At 38.8% G+C, this 23,371-nt stretch overlaps 2 protein-coding genes across 8 annotated transcripts in view; one reads left to right on the top strand and one right to left on the bottom strand.

The window, feature by feature from the left end:
• The window catches only part of VPS36 (vacuolar protein sorting 36 homolog), a 353,187-nt gene that overhangs the window by 258,078 nt on the left and 71,738 nt on the right, over positions 1 to 23,371 (top strand). The gene's annotated exons all lie outside the window — the stretch shown is intronic.
• Positions 1 to 23,371, bottom strand: part of NEK5 (NIMA related kinase 5) — a 33,906-nt gene that overhangs the window by 9,889 nt on the left and 646 nt on the right. For 3 of the 7 annotated variants that reach the window (XM_070732766.1, XM_070732773.1, XM_070732770.1), the window contains exons 2-19: positions 22,778 to 22,889; positions 22,384 to 22,504; positions 21,692 to 21,788; positions 20,614 to 20,711; positions 19,677 to 19,760; positions 19,523 to 19,593; positions 18,966 to 19,052; positions 17,419 to 17,473; positions 15,459 to 15,659; positions 14,798 to 14,861; positions 12,393 to 12,514; positions 11,284 to 11,480; positions 11,117 to 11,183; positions 10,800 to 10,913; positions 8,897 to 8,974; positions 6,940 to 7,044; positions 5,179 to 5,259; positions 3,505 to 3,576 (exon numbers count right to left, since the gene is read on the bottom strand). In XM_070732766.1, coding sequence (XP_070588867.1) covers positions 3,505 to 3,576; positions 5,179 to 5,259; positions 6,940 to 7,044; positions 8,897 to 8,974; positions 10,800 to 10,913; positions 11,117 to 11,183; positions 11,284 to 11,480; positions 12,393 to 12,514; positions 14,798 to 14,861; positions 15,459 to 15,659; positions 17,419 to 17,473; positions 18,966 to 19,052; positions 19,523 to 19,593; positions 19,677 to 19,760; positions 20,614 to 20,711; positions 21,692 to 21,788; positions 22,384 to 22,500 — 1,710 coding nt within the window. In that variant the 5' untranslated portion in view covers positions 22,501 to 22,504; positions 22,778 to 22,889. Of the gene's footprint in view, positions 1 to 3,504; positions 3,577 to 5,178; positions 5,260 to 6,939; positions 7,045 to 8,896; positions 8,975 to 10,799; positions 10,914 to 11,116; positions 11,184 to 11,283; positions 11,481 to 12,392; positions 12,515 to 14,797; positions 14,862 to 15,458; positions 15,660 to 17,418; positions 17,474 to 18,965; positions 19,053 to 19,522; positions 19,594 to 19,676; positions 19,761 to 20,613; positions 20,712 to 21,691; positions 21,789 to 22,383; positions 22,505 to 22,777; positions 22,890 to 23,149; positions 23,364 to 23,371 lie in introns of those variants that run through there. The other 4 variants (XM_070732769.1, XM_070732771.1, XM_070732772.1 and 1 more) reach the window with 3 other exon arrangements.

Genomic DNA, 23,371 nt, shown 5'->3' with positions numbered 1-23,371 from the left:
TGATAAATGGAAAGTTGTTGAAAGGTTATATAAAGCATAAAAAGCAGAACCAGGTATCAAGCAAAAGTCTGGCCAGAGGGAAATTTCAATAACTAGCTCTTGAAACATGACTTTTCCTAAAAGTCAGGTGCAGCAATAAGAGATTGTGGCAGAGGAATGTTAATGGTAATATTCAGCGAAGCAGTGGAAGTGATGTGCCGGTGTCTGGAGGCTGTTGGGGCCTGGATGGGTGTCAACAAACTCAAACTCAATCCAGACAAGACGGAGTGGCTGTGGGTGTTGCCTCCCAAGGACAATTCCATCTGTCCGGCCATTACCCTGGGGGGGGGAACTACTGACCCCCTCAGAGAGGGTGCGCAACTTGGGCGTCCTCCTCGACCCACAGCTGACATTGGAACATCATCTTTCGGCTGTGGCGAGGAGGGCATTTGCCCAGGTTCGCCTGGTGCACCAGTTGCGGCCCTATTTGGACAGGGAGTCATTGCTCACAGTCACTCATGCCCTTATCACCTCGAGGTTCGATTACTGCAACGCTCTCTACATGGGGCTACCTTTGAAAAGTGTTCGGAAACTTCAGATCGTGCAGAACGCAGCCGCGAGAGCTATCGTGGGGCTTCCTAGATTCGCCCACGTTCTACAACACTCCGTGGCTTGCATTGGCTGCCGATCAGTTTCCGGTCACAATTCAAAGTGTTGGTCATGACCTTTAAAGCCCTACATGGCATTGGACCAGAATACCTCCGGAACCGCCTACTACCGCACGAATCCCAGCGGCCGATAAGGTCCCACAGAGTTGGCCTTCTCCGGGTCCCGTCGACTAAACAATGTCGTCTGGCGGGCCCCAGGGGAAGAGCCTTCTCTGTGGCAGCCCCGGCCCTCTGGAATCAACTCCCCCCGGAGATTAGAACTGCTCCCACCCTCCTCGTCTTCCGTAAACTACTTAAGACCCATCTATACCGCCAGGCATGGGGGATTTGAGACACCTTTCCCCCAAGCTTATTATAATTTATGTTTGGTATGTATGTGCTGTTTGGTTTTTTTAATTGATAGGGTTTTTTAGTTTTTTCTTAATATTAGATTTGTGCCTGTACAATATTGTTTTATCGCTTGTTGTGAGCCGCCCCGAGTCTTCGGAGAGGGGCGGCATACAAATCTAATAAATTATTATTATAATTATTATTATTTTCTCCTACTGGAATATAAAAATTGGTAGGAGGATTGGAAGATCTGGGCCGAGAGAAAAAATACTGACAGCCAAGGAAGCTGCCATTATATATAAGAATGTAAGCAATCCCATCTTTTAAGCTATCCTACACACCCAAAACTGTATTTGTTTAAGTAAATTCACTCAATAAACAACCTGTGGCACAACACTTCTGATTCAGAGGCAAAATGGTATTTTAGAATTGTGCCACTGCTTAAGATAACATATGGTTGTAGCTGTGAAAATTAAACATATCTATTCTTGGGATTGCGTATTTGTGGGAAAAATCAAGATCACTTTAAGAAATTGCAAACGGGTACTACTTTTGCACCCTGAAGCACTTTGAAATCTGAAGTACAGTGGTACCTCGAGATACGAGTTTAATTTGTTCCGGACCTGGGCTCTTAAGTCGAGCAGCTCTTATCTCGAACGACTTTTCCCCATAGGAATTAATGTAAATAATTTTAATTGGTTCCAGCCCTCAAAAAACTCACAAAGTTAGTCTAAATTATGCAGAAAGACATGTTTTTAATGAAGAAATGTACATGTACATATAAATGAATAATGAAGTTTCTTTCACTTAACTTGTAAACTTTCTTAAACTTTTAAATTTACATATGTTCAACTTCTCTGCCACCCAATCCTGTAGGACAGAGGTCCCCAACCCTTTTTGCACCAGGGACCGGCTTTAAGCGATCAAGAGAGGAATGGGTGAATGAATGGATGGAGGGTGGGAAGGAAGGAAGGAAAGAGGGAAGGGACAGGAACAGAGGAAGGAAGCAAGGAAACTTATGAAAGGGGAGAGTAAGAGAGGAATGAGTGAAGGGAGGGAGGGAGGGAAGAAGGTGGGAAGGAGAAAGAAAAGAAGAAATAGAGGAAGGGAAGGTAAAAGAGAGAAAGAAAAAGAGCAAGAAAGAAAGAAAGAAAGAAAGAAAGAAAGAAAGAAAGGGGGAAGGGACAGGAACAGAGGAAGGAAGCAAGGAAACTTATGAAAGGGGAGAGTAAGAGAGGAATGAGTGAAGGGAGGGAGGGAGGGAAGAAGGTGGGAAGGAGAAAGAAAAGAAGAAATAGAGAAATGGAAGGTAAAAGAGAGAAAGAAAAAGAGCAAGAAAGAAAGCTGCAAGCACCCCCCCCGAGCCCCCCAGGCCGGCTGCAACCTTTTAAAACACGCGCGCCGCTTCGCAGCTATCTCCTGAAGCCGAACGCGGAAGTTAGCGTTTGGCTTCAGGAGACAGCTCCTTGGCGCTTGTATCTCGAATTTGGGCTTGTAAGTAGAACAAAAATATCTCTCCCCTCCCAGCTCTTATCTCGAGTTGCTCTTAAGTAGAGCAGCTCTTATGTCGGGGTTCCACTGTACTGTGTAACTCTGATTATCTTTATGTTTTTAATGTGTCAGCTTGTCTGTAGAAATGGTGTCATTTCACACCTATACACAAGAACAAAGCAATTCAGCATAAAGATAACAAGAGCCTATTTTGATGGCGGCGCTTATATTATTTTTCAGCTCAGGGTATATTCCCTAGTTGTGATACCTAAAGACTTTTTCAAATAATGAGGTGGGAAGTTCCATACTGTATAACAAAGGGTTTCAAACTTGGCAAATTCAAGACTTGTGGACTTCAACTTCCAGAATTCTGGGAGTTGAAGTCCATGAGTCTTAAATTTGCCAAGTTTGGGGGCCCCTGCTGTACAACCTCAATTTTTAAAAAAGAGAACACTGTGGAATACTCACCTTATTTTAACACATGTTCTTTACATAGGCAGAGAATCTCCATCCACAGATTGATGGTCATTAACAATTTTATCATTAATTGCAAATACAAGTAAACTTACAACAATTTGTTTAGTTCAAAGTTACAAGAGCACTGAAAAATGACTGTTTTTCACACTAATGACTTATGCAGCATCTCCATGATCATGTGTGATCAAAATTCAGATGCCTGACAACTGGTTCATATTTATGACCGTTGCTGTGTCCCAAGGTCATGTGATCATCTTTTGTGACCTTCTGCTTAAGTCAGAAAAGGGAAATCACTTAACAACTGTTGTAAATTGTTTCACTTTGTTGTAAGCCACCCCGAGTCTGCGGAGAGGGGCGGCATACAAATCTAAATAATAAATAAATAAATAAATAAACTGGGTGATCACTTAACAACAGTGATTCTCTTAACAACCGTGGCAAGAAAGATTGTAAAATGAGGCAAAACTCACTTAAATGTCTCATTTAAATAACATAAATTTTGAGCTCAATTGTGGTTGTAGGTTGAGGACTACCTTGTAACTATGTTCCAAAATTATACCTCATGTTCTTCCTGGATGTTCATTTCATCTGCTGCATCATCTGTTAGATCAACCTGAAACTTTACACCTCCCTGAAAAATAAAATGCAAAAATATATAACTGCTGTCATAGAAAATTCATAGCTAAAATGTAAGTTAGTACAGAGAGAGAGAGAGAAAGAGATTATCATTTCTCTTCTGCTATTGAACATAGCAACATAAAAAATGCACAATCATTTTTCTCCCTCTGGGAAGTTTTTCAAGTTTCACCTTTATAGCAAAATGAAAGCAAAAGACCCTTTGTTCTTTATTCTTTTAAGTTTAGAGATACTGATAATAATATTCCACTTGAAATGATATACGTAATGCAAAGATGGCATTATTATTATATATAGATATGATATACAGTGATCCCTCGATTAGCACAGTCTCGATTAGTGCGAAACGCTACAACACGGTTTTTCAAAAAATATTAATTAAAAAATACTCCACGGTTTTTTTGCTATACCACGGTTTTTCCCACCCGATGACGTCATACGTCATCACCAAGAGTCACTTCTCTGTCTCTTTCTCTTTCTTTCCTGTCATTCTCTGCTTCAATCATTTTCTCATTTCTCTTTTTTTCTCCCCTTTTTTTTACATTTCTCTCTCTCTTTCTTCCTCTCTCACACTCTCTTCCTCCCTCTCTCATCTCTTTCTTTCCTTCTCTCTCTTTCCTTCTCTCTCCCCCCCTCCACTTGCCCACGAGAAGAAAAAAAGCAACCTCTGCCGGGCAGCTCCCCTTGTGCCCCCGCTTTGTGCCTGCCTCTTGTCCCTCTCTTTTGGGGATTTTTTTTTCTTTTCTGTCTGAGTGCGTCTGTGTGAGCGCGAGAGAGGGAGTGCGTGTATGTGTGTGTGTGTCTGTTGCGGCTTGGGCTGGTCGGCCTCGGAGGCGGGAGAAGGCGAAGAGGTAGCAAGCGGGGAACCCGGCGGGGTGGATGGCGGCGGCGGCGTGTGTGTGTGTGTGGTGGCCGCCTTCAGCTTGGGGTCGCCGCCGGCGTGCTCGAAGGACGCGCCGCCGCCTGCCTTGGAGCCCTCGAAAGCCTCGTCGTCTTCTGTGCTCTGCTCGCCGCTGCTCTCCAAGCGGGGCGCAGCGGCTGGGAGCGCGCGCCTTTTCTGCGTGGATCCTGGCTAGCCGTCGCGCCTCTCTTGAAGATGGGGAGCCTGGCGACGCGCTGTTTTCCCCCACCGAGGACAATCGGGGTAAACTCTTTTGGTTGGGAACCAACCGGCCCGGTGCTCTTTTGGCTCTCTTGGGGTTTCCCCTTTGCCTGGGCAGCAGGAAGACCCAGGGAAGGTTCCTTTGGCCGCCCAACAGCTGATCTGCTCTGCAGCGCGGCAGCAGCGAGGAGCCGAAGATGGGGTTTCCCCTTTGCCTGGGCAACGGGGAAATTCCATCTTCGGCTCCTCGCTGCTTCCGCGCTGCGGAGCAGATCAGCTGTTGGGCGGCCAAAGGAACCTTCCCTGGGTCTTCCCCGCTGCCCACACGCAAACTCCACCATCTGCGCATGTGCGGCCATGGAAAAAAAAGGGCGCGCATGCGCAGATGGTGTTTTTACTTCCGCACCACTATAACACGGAAAATCGATTAGCGCGGGTGGTCTTGGAACGTAACCCCCACGCTAATCGAGGGATCACTGTATATATAAATTGAACCTTTGCTTTCTGTTGTACTTCTGGGTCATTTGTCTCCTGCCAACTCTGCAGTCCAATTTGTTTCAAGTTTTGTTCCATGTCCTAGGGAGAAAAGAGGAGAGAAAAAGCAAATTGTACATCACTATTTGCACTAAAAAGATACAGTATGCAAGCATTAATAGGCAACAAAAAACAAGACTCATGGTTGGGCTGAAGGGATCTTTTATGAATGCTAAACTGTTCTACAGAATCATGAAAAATAGTTTATAGTACAGGGTGGCAAAGAATAAATCAGGTTTTACTACTGCAGGAATGGGCCGTGTGATAGATGTCGTAACCTAATACAGTGGTACCTCATGATACAGACCCCTCATCATACGAACTTTTCGAGATACGAACCTGGGGTTCGGAATTTTTTTGCCTCTTCTTATAAACTTTTTTCACCTTACGAACCCGCTGCCGCCACTGGGATGCCCCGTCTCCGGACTTCCGTTGCAAACGAAGCACCCGTTTTTGCAATCCTGGGATTCCCCTGAGGCTCCCCTCCATGGGAAATCCCACCTCCTGACTTCCACGTTTTTGCGATACTATAGGGAATCCCAGGAGAGGAATCCCAAGATCGCAAAAACAGGCACTCCGCTGGCAACGGAAGTCCGGAGGTGGGGTTTCCCAGCGAGAGAAGCCTCAGCGAAATCACACCATCGCAAAAACATGGAAGTCCTCGAAACACCACCTCCGGACTTCTGTGTTCCTTCTGTTGCCAGCGGAGCGCCCGTTTTTGCGATCCTGGGATTCCCTTCCTGGGATTTCCCTACAGCATCGCAAAGACGCAGAAGTCAGGAGGTGGGGTTTCCCATGGAGGGTACCTTCAGGGGAATTCCACCAGCACAAAAACGGGCGCTTTGGCTTGAAAAAGGGTTAAATTTTGGGCTTGCACGCATTAATCGGTTTTCCATTGATTCCTATGGGAAACATTGTTTTGTCTTATGAACTTTTCACCTTACGAACCTCCTCCCGGAACCAATTAAGTTTGTAAGACAAGGTATAACTGTATTACATGCCTGGCACCAGAAGCCTCCCACTCTCATGAGTCAATATTTTTGAAACTTGTTTCAGGTAATCGAATGTTTAAGGGATAAAATAGGTGTCTCCAGCTTTGAAGTGGCTTCAACCCATAGCAATCCTAAAAACCTGAACTCTTCTCCCCAATATTTTGAAAGGTTTAAACAAGCAGTGAGATCTTGCATTTCTACAAGGAATATGAGATTAATTTTACTCTTTAACTACCAAACCTGAAAGTAGGAAAAAAGAAACCAAGATTCTTAGCCCGCCAAGTCTTGTGGCCTCAGGTCATCCGGCCATGTTTCCAAAGCCTTAAATAGGAGCCAAGGTTACCCCTCCCTCAGAAAGACACAACATTATCCTAGTAGATTTCCAATTATTTGCTGTAGATTGAAGGGGTTTGTTTTCAACCACAATTCTTAATCTGTGTTAATTTTGTTATAGATTTATATATTCAAGTTACCCCAGGATGCCACATGCAATATTTTTATAATAGTCTGGATGGATGGATGGATGGACAAGACAAAAAAAGCTATAACTCAAAACTTAAATTTGCACTCTTCTATTAAGATTAATTAAATATATATCTTGTGGAAACTATAATAAGATCACTTATTTGTACTTTTATTTCAGTCAAACAAAAATAGAATTCTTCTGATTAATGAAGACACTACAATGAACTGAAAGAAAAGGTTGTTCCAAAACCAAAAGTGCTGATACCTGGCCTGGTTCAATTCTTTCTTCATAATTAGTATCAGGAACAGACTGATCCACACTCTTTCCCTGCTTCACAATGTACGTTTTTTCTCTTAGGTTTTTATTTTCCTTTAAGATAACAGCCATAAACACAATATGTTTTAGGTTCAGCAGATGGGTGTTTAGTATAATCATTAAAACTTTCTTCTATATGAAAATACCACCAAAGTAGTTTGACAGTGTCATAACAAAAGCAATAAATGATTGCAGAAAACAGCATTCGAATATGCATTTCCATCCAAATAATATTCAAATAGGGCAGAGTAAATGAAGAGTCAGTGAATTGACTGACTCTTCACAATTTCTCTCTGGGGAAAGGAGTGGACATGAATCACCTATAAGTGCCCCAGATACTTGTTCTTCGTGACAAAACAGTGGTCACCTATGGGTTTAAAGCTCTGGGAGATGAGGTAATACCATCATAGCTCAAACTGTAGCTTGGAACCTACAAAAGGACACAAGATTTGCATATTTCCTTTCTTAATCGTTTTTGGAAATTGCTTGATGAACTGTATTTAAGATATTAGGAACCTTTATAATGGCACATTTAAAATCCTTTGAGAAATATATTTTTTAAAAGCAGGTTTTGTGTAGGGGAGGTATTGAAAAAGAAACTCCTTTGAGTAGTGATGGCGAAACTATGGCACGCGTGCCACAGGTGGCACATGGAGCCATAACTGGGGGCACGCAAGGCATTGCCCTATGTCAGCTTCAGTATTTGCTGTGTGCGCTCGCTAGCTGATTTTCAGCCTTTTCGTCCATTTTTGCTCTCTCCATGCTTCAGGAAAGCCTCCCTCCTGGGGAGAGCGAAAAACAGCCCAATGGGCCTACTAGAGGTCTGGAGGCTTCAGTGAGGCCTATGCGCATGCACGAGGGGAGGGGGCAGCGCGGGAGTTGTGTGAATATGTCGGGGGAGGGCATTGTATTATGGGTGTGGGCATACATGCGCTCGCTATGACACACATGTGCACCTTTTTGGCACCTGAGCTTTTTGGCACCTTAGAGCAGTGTTTCCCAATGGCAACGTGAAGATATCTGGACTTCGTCTCCCAGAATTCCCCAGCCAGCATTTGCTGGCTGGGGAATTCTGGGAGTTGAAGTCCAAATATCTTCAAGTTGCCATGGTTGGGAAACACTGCCTTGGAGGCTGAATAAGTTTACCTTGCAACCCAGAAACAAAGCTTCCATAAATATGACAAATGTAAAAAGGTTGAGATATCTCCCTCCATAAGAATGTAAGATGAAAAATTATTTTGTGTTTCTTTCAAGAATCTCTGTCTTTTTTCAACTTAAGAAGACAAGTTTTTAACTGATCACATTAAAGGTTCTTATGAACTCAGGAAAGCATGTATAACAACTGTATACCAGTAACACCTATTACTAATCGTAATGACACCTAAATCACATAAACACAATGATAAAGCATATAAATGTCATAATACTCAAATATCCTGGCACGAGTAATTAAGTTACAGCATTTATATGAATGACATCATATACATATTATGATATCATATACATATTTTGTTATCTGATACCCTTGATCCTCCATGTGGCACACATTAGCCCTTCATTTGAAAGAGGTGTTTTGCATTATATGTTACTCTGAATAAACCCCTGGAGCTTTGAATCAGCCACATCTTTTGCACGACTTGAACAGTTGCTCCAAGAGCTGTTCCTGGCTGTCTCAACAGGGGTGGGCATGCACTGCCACTTTTGCTTTGTGCAGTCTCATCACACTTGCTGTCTACGCATGCACACACATATACAAAACAGCAGGAACAACCTTTGAAGCATCTATGCTAGCCTTGCAACTTTTTTTTTAATGCTTTGAAGAAAAATGTGCTGTTTGGCCTAATATGCTTTGCAAATCACCCGATTCCAATGCTTTCCACAGCACAATTGGTGCAAGGAAATTTACCTTAAGTGCTTTAACACGAATTTCCTTTACTTCACTCTGGTACTGTTGGCGAATTGCATGCAGCTGTTTCAGATATTCCTGCATGAAGTTAATGGATATAAATAAAATGCATCTTTAGAAACAATTCTTAATATGAAAGAAAATATGTATTAAAAATAAAATTTTATGCAATATATAATTCAAAATAATTCAATATTATGGAGGCATATTTGCTTTTTAAATTTTCTACTATGAGTATACTGGACTCTGTCATTTCATTTACATTTATAAAATCCCTGTAACATTTCAAATGTAACTACTGTGTTTTTGGAGTATAAGACGCACCTTTTTTCTCCCTAAAAGAGACTGATAATTTGGGTGTGTCTTATACTCTGAATATAGCTCCCCCCCACCCAGTCCTAACTAGCTGTTAACAATCTTCCCAACTCTTACCTTGCAGGCTCTTTCATTGTTTCTCTCTGCGAAGAATGTTTTCCAAGCCCTAAGTCTTTGCAGGGGTTTTTCATTGCTCTAACTTGCTCTGAGTAAGTTTCTTTCCAGCCCTAACTAGGTGCTAATGATGTTCCCAGCTCTTACCCACTTGCAAGCTCTTTCATTGTTACTCTCTGCAAATAATGTTTTCCATACCCTGTCTTTGTAGGGGGGGGTTTCATTCCCTACTTGCTCAGAATGTTTCTTTCCAGCCCTAACTAAGTGCTAACAATATTCCCAGCTCTTACCCGCTTGCAAGCTCTTTCATTATTACTCTCTGCAAAGAATGTTTTCCAAGCCCTAAGTCGTTACAGGTTTTTTTGTATTGATCTAACTTGCTCTGAATGTTTCTTTCCAGCCCTAACTAGGTGTTAGCACTGTTTCCAGCTCTTACCAGCTTGCAAATCTTTTCATTGTTACTCTCTGCGAAGAAGAATGTTTTCCAAGCCCTTAGTCTTTGCAGGGATTTTTCCATTGCTCTATTTGCTCTGAATGTTTCTTTCCAGGTGCTAATGATGTTCCTAGCTCTTACTAGCGTGGAAGCTGTTTCATTGTTACTCTTTGCGAATAAAGTTTTTTTTAAAGCCCTAACCAGGGGATTAAAAAAATGTGCTGGCTAATGACACTAGCCAGATGAATACCTGGTAAGCAAATTCTTTTCCCTATTTTCCTCCCCAAAACTAAGGTGCATCTTACACTCCAAAAAAATATGGTAACTTTATTAGTTTCTGCACAATTTTCTCATTTAACACTGCAACTGTATTTTGTTATTGATTGAGGTAAGTTGAATATAAACTGTATTTTAATGTTTTAAAAATTAGGGAACTATTTTTAATTGATTACAGAGTTATACAGCTACTCATCTTATAAAATACTGTATTAGATGGCTCACAACAATCCATATAAACAAGTTAAAAATAAAAAATACCCTCCTCCCCCTTCTCTTCATAAAATATAGGTAGTTTTCAACTTACAACAGTTACACAGCACTGAAAAAAATGACCATTTTACACACTTACATCTGTTGCAACATCCCCCCATGGTCATGAGATCAAAATTCAGAACGCTTGGCAACTGACTCATATTTATGACAGTTGCAGCATCCGAGTCATGTGATCTCCTCTTGCAACCTTCTGACCAGCGAAGTCAATGAAAATACTAGATTCACTTAACAACCATGTCACTAACTTAAACAACTGCAGCAATTCACTTAACAACTGTGGCAAAAAAAGTCGTAACATAGGGCAAATTTCACTTAACAAATGTCTTGCTTAACAAAAATGCACTTGCGGTCATAAGTCAAGGACTATCTATAAAGACAATACAGTATGTATATTTTTTAATAACAAAGGAGTAAGTAGGTAGAGATGTCTGTTATTCCAATCAGAGATTCTTCGGTCCATATCCAAATGCTGTGGTCAGACTCTCTTACCTGTTCTTTCATTTCATTTTTTTGAGGAAGAGCATTGTTACAGACTTTGAGCTGTTCTTCCTTCATTTCTTGATTCTGCAACTGACAAAACTCCCCAGAAGATGGCCGAAGCCCCTATTGATATGCAAAATAATTAACTATTGTTAAGAGCAGCATCTAAAAAAGGCTCTTATTTCATTTTTATGAGTTCCTTACAGTGAACAGAAAAATCAAAATGCAAATATTAGTTAAATTAGCACTTCATGTTAGTACCAGTAAATAAGAATAGGACTTAATTTGTTTCCATCTGTTTTTCTTTCATTATAGAAATTGCTCACCAGTTGCTTCTCTACTTTTAACTTGTTTTGCTGAGCATTAAATCGTCTCTGAAGATATTCGGAAGGCCTGAAAAATATAAGTCATGAAAAATTCTAAACAGAAAAGAAAAAGGGGCATCATGTAAAAAATCAATAAATGTTTCTATATTCAAGGGGAAAAATACAACCCATGAGGTGGAGGAGATGGTGGTGGTTGTCCTTTCTGCTTATAATACTGTTCCATTCTCTGGCCAATACAGGGATCATCATCTTGGTCCAAAGCTCTCTTCTGCAAGCTTGCCAGCTTTATGTAATAATGGTCATAATGTCCACACATTCTAGTGACTTCTGGCTTCTGGCATATTTTAAATGCAGGGCCCAGGTGCTGAAAATATTAAATTTATAAAGACAACAAATCCAAAATACTGAATATTGATTAAACCTGCAACATTACCTCTTGTGACGTTCATTTTACGAAAACAGGTTCATTCTAAGCCCAGCAAATGGAAATAAACTTTACATAAAATAGTGTAACTTGATTATTGTTCTGATTAGAAAGAAAACTGAATTTTTCCATAAAAGTGCTGTTTCCTACTCAGCAAAAGCAGAATGTAACAACAAAACAAGCAAATTGCTTTTCTGTATCCTATTCTTTGCTAAACTTTAAGCATTTAATCCTTCAGCTAAATACTTGAGCACCTGATCCTTTATAACAAAGATTTCAGTCATTTGGTCAGGATCATAACGTCCTTAGGTGAGGACTTCATACTTCGATTTTGCTGCATTCATCCGCACTTCAATTTCCCCCACATCTCTGTCATTTTGTCTACTCTGCAGTCTGCACCCCACAACCCTGTTGTCCACTACTACCCCAGCTGATTTTTGCCATCTTTTCCTGCTGCTTGATGTGGTATGCCAAGCCTCGCCCTTCGTGAGGCATTGTTGCCTTTCCAAAAATGGGGGGAAAAGAGATACAGTGAATGTTACTTGGGCGCAGCAGAGAGCACTTGGGGCAGCAGAGAAGTAGGGCAGGGAGGCAAAGAGATGGTGGGGAGAAAGAAAGGTGGAAGGAGCTGAAGCACAGCCTGCGGTCGTAAGTGTGGCCAGGCTGTCAAACATCTGAACTGCAATTATGTGACCATAGCATTGGCTGTAATTTTCAAGACCAATCAAATACTATTCACCATCCCGAGAGGAGGAGTTGAAACAGTTTATGTCCAGAATGGTCATTAAGAGATGATTACCAGTAAAAGGTTAGCAATATATAACTCTTACCTTAACAAAAGGTAACTTTTACCTTAATCATTGGATCCTGAATTCTTGAGGGAGAATAGCATTCATTTTTATGCAATAATTTTGGAGGAAGCATTTCCATCTTGATTTTTGGAGAACAATAATCCTGGAGTCTTCGTTTCTGACCTTTAGGTGTTTATGTAACAATAAGTTAAATAATGATTGACCAATTACTTCTACATTTAATATATATTAAGAAAGGGGCTGACAGACTTGTAGGTTATCTCTATGCTTTGGAACTGAAAAAGAGCGTTGTTCCCTTGAAAACCTCCTAGGTCTAGAAAGCTTAGAACTACGTCGCCTAAAACACGATCTAAGTATTGCCCACAAGATCATATGCTGCAACGTTCTACCTGTCAATGACTGCTTCAGCTTCAATCGCAACAACACAAGAGCACGCAACAGATTCAAACTTAATATTAACCGCTACAAACTTGACTGTAAAAAATATGACTTCAGCAACCGAGTTGTCGAAGCATGGAACTCATTACCTGACTCAGTAGTGTCAACCCCTAACCCCAAACATTTTTCCCTTAGACTATCCACGATTGACCTCTCCAGGTTCCTTAGAGGTCAGTAAGGGGCATGCATAAGTGCACCAGTGTGCCTTCCGTCCCCTGTCCAATTGTCTCTCCTTATCTCATTTATCTTTTCTTCCTTTCAAATATGTTCACCTATACTTTTATAACTTTTCTTCTATTCTTTTCTTTATTTATATTATTACATATCTATTCTCTTCAATGTGTATTATGTATTGGACAAAATAAATAAATAAAATAAAATAAATAAAATAAAACCAGCAGCATATACTGAGTTGGGAAATGACTTGGGTACCACAAAATATCTAGGTCTCTTTTTTCAATAATACAGTATATGAAGTAAGAAAGTTAACCCTGAAATATATAGCATTTCTATTCTATTCACCAATTTATCAAATTCCAGTGATGTCCAATGGCTCAGTATTAAGTTCTAAGGAAGTCTTTAGTTATGTATCAGCACGACATTTATCTGAACCAAATTAATCTTCAGGCCAAACTTCTACAACCAGGGAGAACCATTGTCATCAACTGCTTTCTGGGATGGATTCATGAACAGAAACAAAAGGGATACAACTACCACAACAGATACTATTGGATATACCACACCAACATTAAAATCAATTTCTCTGTGGAATGAAAAGAGAAAAAAATTTGCTCAGCAGGATTTTTTTCTTCTTTTGCTCCAACCTAACTATTATAACCAATTTATTGCAGTAACAACTGCAGATGGGTACTTGCTTGTTTTTTAAATAATATTTATTTACTAAGCATAGACCTGGATTTATTTTAATACAATTCTCTTGAAGAAAGAGTCATCACTGATGTTTCTCACTGGTGTTTCTCAATTATTTTGTTATCCCCCCACCCCAGGAAGACGTAAACATTTTGCATCCCCCCAACTCTCCACTGGGACAATTGTTTGCAATATTTAGTACACTTTTTCTGAAAAAATTCAAGCGGCTTATCAGGGTGATTGGGGTGTAATGTCTTTAAGTGACGCCTTAATTTATTTGGCTTCATGCTGTCCGATGCCATTTTTAGACACAGTAAACATAGCGGTCTTTCCTCATCTCCCACTGTAGTCACAGTGAAGCCAATGCTACATACACATTTATCATATTTCCTCATCTTAGCTTTTGGGAGACTTACGTATGTCTCATTATCTCCGTCTCTCTCCTCCTTTCTTTTCAGCCCTGTTAAATATTTTCCCATGGTGTCTCTTAAGGGTTTGTTATCTGCACTTCATATCTCCTGCTCTGTGCTGTGTGCTATTGTTCGGGGGGGGGGGGGAACCCTACCCCCTGCGGCAAAAAAAGCACAGTCTCCGGGGTCACACGCCCCCCCCTGGCATCACTCCATGCCCCCCCGAGGGGCCTGCCTCACTATTTGAGAAACACTGGACTAAAGCAGTCCCAAATTTCTTCAGTATCCCCTCGTCTCTCCTATAAATCAGAAGCTATTAATTTTATCTTGCACAGTGGAGCATATCTTGAAAATACAGCTTTGAAGTTATAATCCATATTTGCTCAATTTCTGCTGCCATATTTTCCTTAATGAGCATGGCGCAGGGGTTAAGATGGCACAGGGGTTAAAATGTAGGAGTTAGATCCTGACTGGCTCAAGGTTAACTCAGCCTTCCATGCTTTTGATGCTGGTGAAATTAGAACCCAGATTGTTAGGGGCAAAATGCTGATTCTGTAAACTGCTCAGAGAAGACTGTAAAACATTATGGAGAGGTATATAAATCAAAGTATTAGCCCTATTGCCATTGTTATTTTACAACCTCTTTATTTTTTTAAAGTGGCCATCTCAGAATCTAAAACAAATTTCATACATAATGTTCTTATTTTTAATATAAACAGTCACTTGCCTGATGAAGAAGCTGATGGTTTTTTTCTGTGAATAACAGTATGACTAAATTCTGCCTCAATGATCTAGAAAGGAATATAAGAGAATGCATTTATTTCTATGCTACCTCAATTGTGTTTCAATTAAATTACTAAAAGTTCATTTATTCTAACTCAATTCAGGGAGAAACAAACATACAGTATCTCCTTGGCATTTTTGTTCTGGGGAAACCTATCAATATCAACTATTTTTATTTTGTAACTGTATCTATGTATTCGGGGAAAATTATAATGCCACCCAACTTGCATATGTAACTGTGGTCAGCTGGCAAGCAACAAAAAGAGTTTTATAGAAAATAAACCAATAAATGTAAAATATAAAATGAAATTAAAATAACCATCCAACAATAGCCAAGGCCCCATAACAGATTCACATCACAATTACATCTATTTTGGGCTAAATTAACACTGTGGCCCAGAACTTGGAGCAAGTTCTGGAAAGTCAGGATGCTTGCAGCCCTCCAAGTATCAGGAGGAAGCCTGTTTTATTATGAAAAGAGCCCAAAACAAAACAAAACCCCTTCTTTCACAGAATAAAAGATAAAGAACAACACCAACCAACAGATAAAGGGGTTTTGAGAGGACAAAGCAATTTTATTTTTCTAAGCCACAAGAGATACTCACTTCGGATGGCAAATAGTTTTTTATCTGCTTCTCCAAAAAGGCTTTTTTCAAAATAGAATTAATAGAAGGGCGATCTCTTGGAGATGTTCTAAACAACTGGGATATTAACAATCTCAGATCGGAAGAATATTTCACAGATACAGGAATGAAATGGCCTTTGCAGATCTTCATTATAAGTTGGGGCAAATTGTTGCCTTCAAACTACCACATAAAAATGAAGTCAATATATTACAACGAAACTTGATTTAAACAGAAATACGCAAATATACTTACATAAAATAAAGACAAATAAGTGCAGAATAGCCTGAGTCTTTTTAAATAGCATTGTCCAATTTATTGGATCATTTCAGATCTACTATTTCTCACTTACAATATTTTCTATTTCATTTATATATGAACTACCATCAAAATAACTATTGTAACAGCAAACAAAGTATGTTCTACTCTATATCCAAAAAGTCCACTATTAAAACATATAAAATATTGAGCCCATGTGATTATTTGACAAATGGTTGTCACTGAAAAGGATTTACTCATTCCCATTTATTTAGCATATGTCATATCATATATGGACTAGCAATACACTTAGATTAGTCAACACAACAAAATATAAATGTTAAAAAGATCTATGTTCAAATATCAATCTCTAGGCCATCTACCATTGAAGTGCAACATCATTTATATATTTAAAAAAATAATACTTCACAGTTGCCATGTGAAGTGTGAATCCTATTCAAGATTATCCATTGCTGACATGATAGTTCAAAGCCTGGCACCTTTTGTGTGGGTTACCATAATTTATACTGTATGTATACCTATTATGTCTGGGCTCTCAGCAGCTTCTCTGGCTTTCCATAGAGAATCAAAGTGACAGCTGTTGTGCAAGTGCCAGTGGGGGTTCCCTGGATTTGAGTCTTCCAGATGATATATGAGCAAGAATGGCATGCAGTAAGTAGCCAGTATGAGTATTACTCATTTTTGCTCTAGAGGTGAACTGTAGGTCAACATCAGCCCCAGCAAGAAAATCGAACCAGATAATCTTCGTTCTCATAGTTTCTCTTTAAGCGTTTAAAATTAATTTTCTATCCTTAACTCAAAAGAATTTGGCTATATTGAAAGACTAACACTTCCCAAACAAATCAACATAAAAATGAGTAAGAATATGCCCAGCTTTTTCATTAATGTTTGAAATTAGCAGTAGTAAAATGACAGCTAACATTGCCTTTCATAAACTTCTTAAAACTCACCTTTACCGTCAGGCATGGGGGAATTGAGACATCTCCCCTGGGCCTATACAGTTTATACATTGTATGTTTGTATGTTTGCTCTTAATAATGGGGTTATTAGTGTTTTTTAAATTATTAGATGTTTTACATTGTCTTTATTATTGCTGTGAACTGCCCCGAGTCTACAGAGAGGGGCAGCATACAAATCTAATAAATAATAATAATAATAAAATAGAACTAGGAACTAGGAAAAGAATATGCACCAAGTGCAAGTTGGAGTAATTTTTTTTTTAAATCATGAAGAATATTCAAATGTATTTTGTATTTTTCATTTTACCAATGAAATCATAAGACTATGTAAGCCATTCTTGATCAGCCTAGAGACCATCTAACTCCACCATTGTATTCCTTCAGAGATAACAAGTTTTGTTCCTAACATTTTATATCAAGACACAGATTCTTTCAATAAAACAAATGTGGTTAATGTGTTTAATAGGAATTGTTGGCCTTATCAAATGTGAATTTGTCTATCTTCTGAAATTTAGATCTTTAAAGAAACTTTTTTGATCCTTTCCATCTGCAAAGGAAAACTCAAGATGATCTTAATACTATAAAACTGATATTTTTCTATACTGTTCAAAATGTTAAAAGCTGTATTTAAATTATGATTCTAATAGCTGTCACTAAATGAACTTGATAAATATTTGGTTATGACAGTATAATCATTTACTTACTGGATGTTTTAAAGTACACAACTCATACAACACACAGCCAAGAGACCATATATCTCTATAAAAGAAAGTAAGAAATTAGAGGAATTGAAACAATATTTATTAATCCAGCAAAAAAACATCTATCCCAACTATATGGTTAGGCAAAAAGATAATTCTTAGTATTCTATTTAGTATTGTTTATAATATACTGTTTATTATTTTTAACAAATTGTTATTACAGTTCATTCTTGCTTAACAAACAGTTGAACTGTTCAAAATTCTGAAGGCAAAGACTGCTTGCAATACTAATGTCCGTCTGCCGCCTCCAGGCCGGCGGTGATTGCAGTGGCACCGGGAGCACCGCATGACACGGGGGATCCCGGCGGCAGTCAGGGGGAGCGGGGTGGTGAGCGGGCGCACAGGGATGACACGTCCCCCCCCGCTCTCCATAGCCCCAGCATGCCCCGCGTCAGTCGCGGGGCATGACGTACTTCCGGGAGGTGAGCCAGCGGCTTCCCCCATTTAAAAGGGGTGGAACGCCACTCACCTCCCTCTGTTTTGTGCGCTGCCGCTGGCAAGGCCTGGCTGGCACCTGCCCGCCCTCCCTCTATGTAGCGTGATCAAGAGGTCGCCATAGGGGGCCAAATAGGAATTTTTGGCGGTCGTAATGCTTTTAGTTCGACCGGTTTTTTTGCCTACTCCACACTATGGGAGCGGGGACGCGGATAGAGGGTGTCCAGCATACTCTAGTTTTAATTAGGCTAATTCGGCAATCTATTCGGCATTTAATTTCTTCTTGTCCCTCTGGTCACGGGGAAGCGGTAAAGGGCGGAAAATGGGGAGTTCAGCAACTGTGTGATCTTCTTTGGGTACCTTTTGGAAGGTGAACGGCTGCTCCCCGACATGGCTACAGGGCTCGGCCGGCTCGGGTATGGAGGGGAGATGCCATTGTGGCTCACCCACCGCACGCCCAGAGTCGAGTATCAGGGTGGGTGAGCTTCCCCACACGCAAGGGCGTGGCAGGGAGCAAAGGGGGGAGGTCAAGTTCAAGTCCAAGGGGACCCCCCCTTTTTGCTCAGCAGGAGGCTTCGCCCAGAGTTGCTCAGAAAGTTTGGATTGACGTTTCCGCCCTCTTTGTCTTACCTCTGCAGGTCCTGTTTGATTATAATAAATGTGACCCATTTTATAACCCATTTTCTGTGTCCGTGTGCTTACTCTGCGTCCACCGCAATTACTTATATTTATTGCTATTTTTTTTTTCAAAAAGATTCCAAGAACTGCAGGTCAATTGCCACTTGGAAAGTAGTATAATGAGTTATCTATCAAAAATTATGTTTGGCTTGGTGTTATATGTGAACTGTATTCTCTAAATTAGGGCATTAAATAAAGTTGAAAGAAACAAATATTTGCATAAAACAGGTTTATTTATTAAATAGAGAAGGTTTTTTAACAATTTCTGAAACAAGAATCACTATCAACTTTGCACATTTTTAAAAACTCATTTTTTCCAATTTCACCATCTCTCTCTCTCTCTCTTCACAAAGATAGAAGTATATTCGGAAACTTACGTTTTATTATTATATGGTTTATTTTCACAGATTTCTGGTGATAGGTAATATGGTGTTCCTACATAGGTACTAGCAAATTCCATCGTGCTAAAGAAAATAGCAAACAAGAAAATGATTTTTTTCTTTGAAAATAATTTGATTACTGAAGCTATCTAAAGAAATTACAAAAAAATCATAACTCAGTCCATTATTTAGAATGCACTACAGTATATGTGAATCCATTCAGGGTTTGATTGAGATAGCAAGGCCTAAATAATTTATGTATTTTTAAAAAATATCAAATTCAAACCATGATTTCAATTTCTGGCTTATAACATATTAATGAGTTTTCCGATTTCAAATATACAGAAATGGGAAAACCACTGTTTGAAAATGCAGCAGAACTCCTAGATGAAATCCCAGGTTTTACAGCATTTCTTTTCAATAAAGCAAAGACAATTTGCAAAGTTGACCAATTCTATGTCCTTTTCATTGGAAGTTTAAAGCATCTGCAGAATAAACTCATCCATTTTTATCTAATACTAAGGGAATACCATTATCCATAAAAATATGCTTACTTGTTCAACATCCTTGCAATCCCAAAATCTCCCAGTTTTGCTGTTATTCCATTACTGCTAAGAAAAATGTTCTGTAAGCAAAATACAGCATAATTAAAAATGGATGCGTGTTTTATGTCTCAGTGAGGAGGCTAAAATTATCTCCCAAAATTACCTGTGTTTTTATGTCTCTGTGCAGAATCTTCCTGTCATGTATATGCTTCAGGCCTAAGGCAATTTGCACAAACCAACCCAAGATCTAAATATAAAGATAAAATATCAATATTTCATAAAAGTTATCAAAATTTCTGCAAGAAAATATATACATACACAAGCATGACAAAATAGGTCACAGAGTTGTTCAGATCTCAAGGTTAGAACACATTCTAGGTGTGTGTTTGTGTATGTGGAGAGAGTGTGCGCATTTTTATTGTTGAGAGTTTTTGAGATTGCTACACTTGCATACATCAAAAGATTTTAAACAAGCTCTCACTCAGTGGTACTGTTTTGTTTCTCCAAGCTGGCCATTTTGAAAACTTTATCCCTAGAGACTAAAATGCTGTTATATTAGTTTGTCCTGGCTTTGAATCTTGCCTTAAATCTATTAATTCTTTTGTAAAAAACATAAGATTATAATCACATTAGAGGATGCATATGCGAAGACACCTCTAATCTTGATACCTTCACATGCTCTTCCTGTCATGTGATCTTGGCTAATCTGAATTGGTTTCAGATGGAGCTAGTAATCCTACTGGAGAGCATCTGGTTGGGCAATATTGCCTTACCCTTTCATCAGCATTATTTTATTACAAATGAAACACATGTTTGAAGTATGCAATCTTAGAGCTGACAAGGTTAGAAATACCCACCATTGCCCAAGGTTTTTATCTACTTTTATTATCTTTTATTAATTGTGAATCTGTCCTAAATTTTGGCTTATTTTCCTTTTTGGTAAATACATTGTGCGGAATTCTTATTAAAGCATAATTACGTGGTAACAAAAAATAAATAAAATACAATATAAGACAGGATCTCCACTCTGAATGCTTTGCTGTGATGAACAGTGAAGGGAATATAAGTAAAATGAAAATATTCCTCAAATTACAACTTACCTTATCCTCTTCAAACAGTACTCCATATTGCATATTTATTCTCTTCATTAGGTCACCTCCCTCGCAATATTCCATCATAATATACAAGTTATTTTTCTCTAAAAACATAACAACTTAGGTTTTAAAAAAGAATACAATATAAAACAGAATCCTATTGGATTAGATCAAAAGTCCACTTTGTCTAGTATTTTGTGTCCCCTCCTGCTTCTTGATCTCCATCTAAATTGGCTAAATGCCTCTTCCCCAAAGTTAAAATTGTCATCTGCTAATATTCTGTATTTAATGTAATAAGCAATTTAATGTTTCATTTTGCAGGTAGATACTATACCCATCTCAACACTCATGTAAACATACATGGCATTAGGTAACTAGAAGCAAAATACCATATTATTACTCTACCCCACTGAACTCATATGACTCTTTATTGCCTTATAGGTTATAAAAATAATAGTTAAAAACTTCCAAAGTGAGGTGAAACCCAACCAAGCAATTTTAATAATAATCATGACTATCAGTCTCCAGAGGAAAACAAAAGGAAATTCATACATATGCATATAAACTCAAAGAAACAATCCCCAAAACCTGTTTTTTTAAGTTTTGGGCACTTGTGCGCCTTTCAAAAGATGAAATTTTGGAAGGAACTATTTAATGTTGCTCTATTCTAAGAGTTAGCCAAAATACAGGTCTTCGACTTATGACCACAACTGAGTCCAAAATTTCTGTCACTGAGTGAGATATTTATTGTGAATTTTGGGGAAATATTGTGAATTTTGCCCCATTTTATAACCTTTCTTGCCACATTTATTAAGAGAATCATGGTAGTTGTTCAGTTAGGAACATGGTTGTTAATGAACCAAATGAATCTGATTTCCCCATTGACTCTGCTTCTCAGAAGATCACAAAAAGTGACCCGTCATAAATTGCAACTGTCATAAATATGAGAAGAGTTTGAATTTTGATCACATGATCATGGGGAAAACAGTCATAAGACATTTTTAGTGCCCTTCTTACTTACAAAGGTCACTAAATGAACTGTTGTAAGTTGAGGGCTAGCTGTAACTATAGATCAAAATGATACCTTGAAAGGAAGCATAGAAAGCTACAATATTGGGATGCTTCATCTTGGCTAGAAGAGTTGCTTCTTTTTGAGATGATTCTTTTTCCTTCCTTGGCATCTTTATTTATTTAAAAAGAATGCAACACAAGTTATTATTTGTGACTTTATAGGAATACCAAAGATATTGAAAGGATTCTGAACTCTGCTTAATGTAATTTTTCCTAAACTGATGACCTCTGAACCAATCTTATATTTCCAATAAAAGTTCTTGTTGCTTGGGAATTAATGTGAACCATTTTTTTTTATATTAACACCATTTCACAATTAAAGTTACTAAAAAGTGACTTTAACACCTTTCATCACTTTCTTTCAACATCCTTTAAGAAACGCACTACTTCCTTAAAGGGCTACATATAATATTTTTAGAATTTTAAATTGTAATGGAACCTTAGAAATAGCAATAGCATTTGGACTTAATAACACACTGAATTCATTGTCACAAGCACTCACAGATAAAACAAACTTACTTTCAGTCTTGCAAAGACATTAAAAATGCTTCTTCAGAACTAAACCTTAATCTACTATGTCAAATATTCAAATTCTAAACTGTCTAAAATATTGCTAATGGCACTGTTGCTGCCATTAGGCAGATCTTTCTATCCGATTGAACCAAACATTAACATGTTACATAAAACTATTATAAAAGGTATTACCTTAGTTAAATTGATCTCCTTGATAACACATTGTTGATTGTCCTCTTTTTTTCTGGCTAAGAATATTTTGCCAAATGCACCTTCTCCAATCATTTTAATTATTACATAATTATCCATGATTCTGAGTTTTGGAGAAGCATTAAAAATAAAAAGAATATAGTACTTAATATTTAAACATCAAACTTTATTTCAAACTCCAACCTTTAATTTTTCATTGTATATATATATTTATTTTTAAAATTGTAATACTATCTATTTTTCTTGGGCAGATACTCACAACTGAAGGAGCGTTATCTCTATTCTTTTAAGTGAAGCAGTTGCAAAACAGGGAAAAATATAATCATTTCAGATTATGAAATCTGCATGCATGAAATAATAGAATTCTTGGACTTACAGGATATAAGTGTGTTATACATGAAAATCACCCTGTTTGTGGCCTATGGCTTATTCTAAGTCAGCCTTTCCCAATCTTGTATCCTCGAGATGTTCTTCTATCATCTTCTCTTCTGGAGAAATGGAAGATACGTGCTAATTAATCTGATGGTACCAGGTTGGAAAAGGCAGCTGTCTGACGTACTTAACAGATCCCTGGATAATAGCTGGATCCAGTTGGAGGACAGCTTAGGATCTGCATGCAAGTCCCATGACAGAAGAAAAATGACAGGCAAACACACTGTATAACAGATCATAACAAGATCTTTGACGGATTATTTAAATTGTTTCTGATTCCTTTTCAAACAGACTTTAGAGCAGGGGGGTCTCCAACCTTGGCAACTTTAAGCCTGGTGGACTTCAATTCCAGAATTCCCCAGCCAGCTTTAGAAAAATTTAGAACTTTAAAGCTCCAGAAAGTGGGTCCCCTGGTCTATTTTCCCTCGAAGTGAGGATTCCACGCAATCCGCCCATTCATGCAGATGTGAATTCGAGGCGAGCTGGCGGTTCTAGTCGACTGCTATGCCAATCATCTTACTCTGAGGCGCGTTAAAAA

The sequence above is a fragment of the Erythrolamprus reginae genome, chromosome 1 (assembly GCF_031021105.1).
Source record: "Erythrolamprus reginae isolate rEryReg1 chromosome 1, rEryReg1.hap1, whole genome shotgun sequence".
Taxonomy (NCBI): domain Eukaryota; kingdom Metazoa; phylum Chordata; class Lepidosauria; order Squamata; family Dipsadidae; genus Erythrolamprus; species Erythrolamprus reginae.
This window is presented reverse-complemented; position numbering and strand designations above follow the sequence as displayed.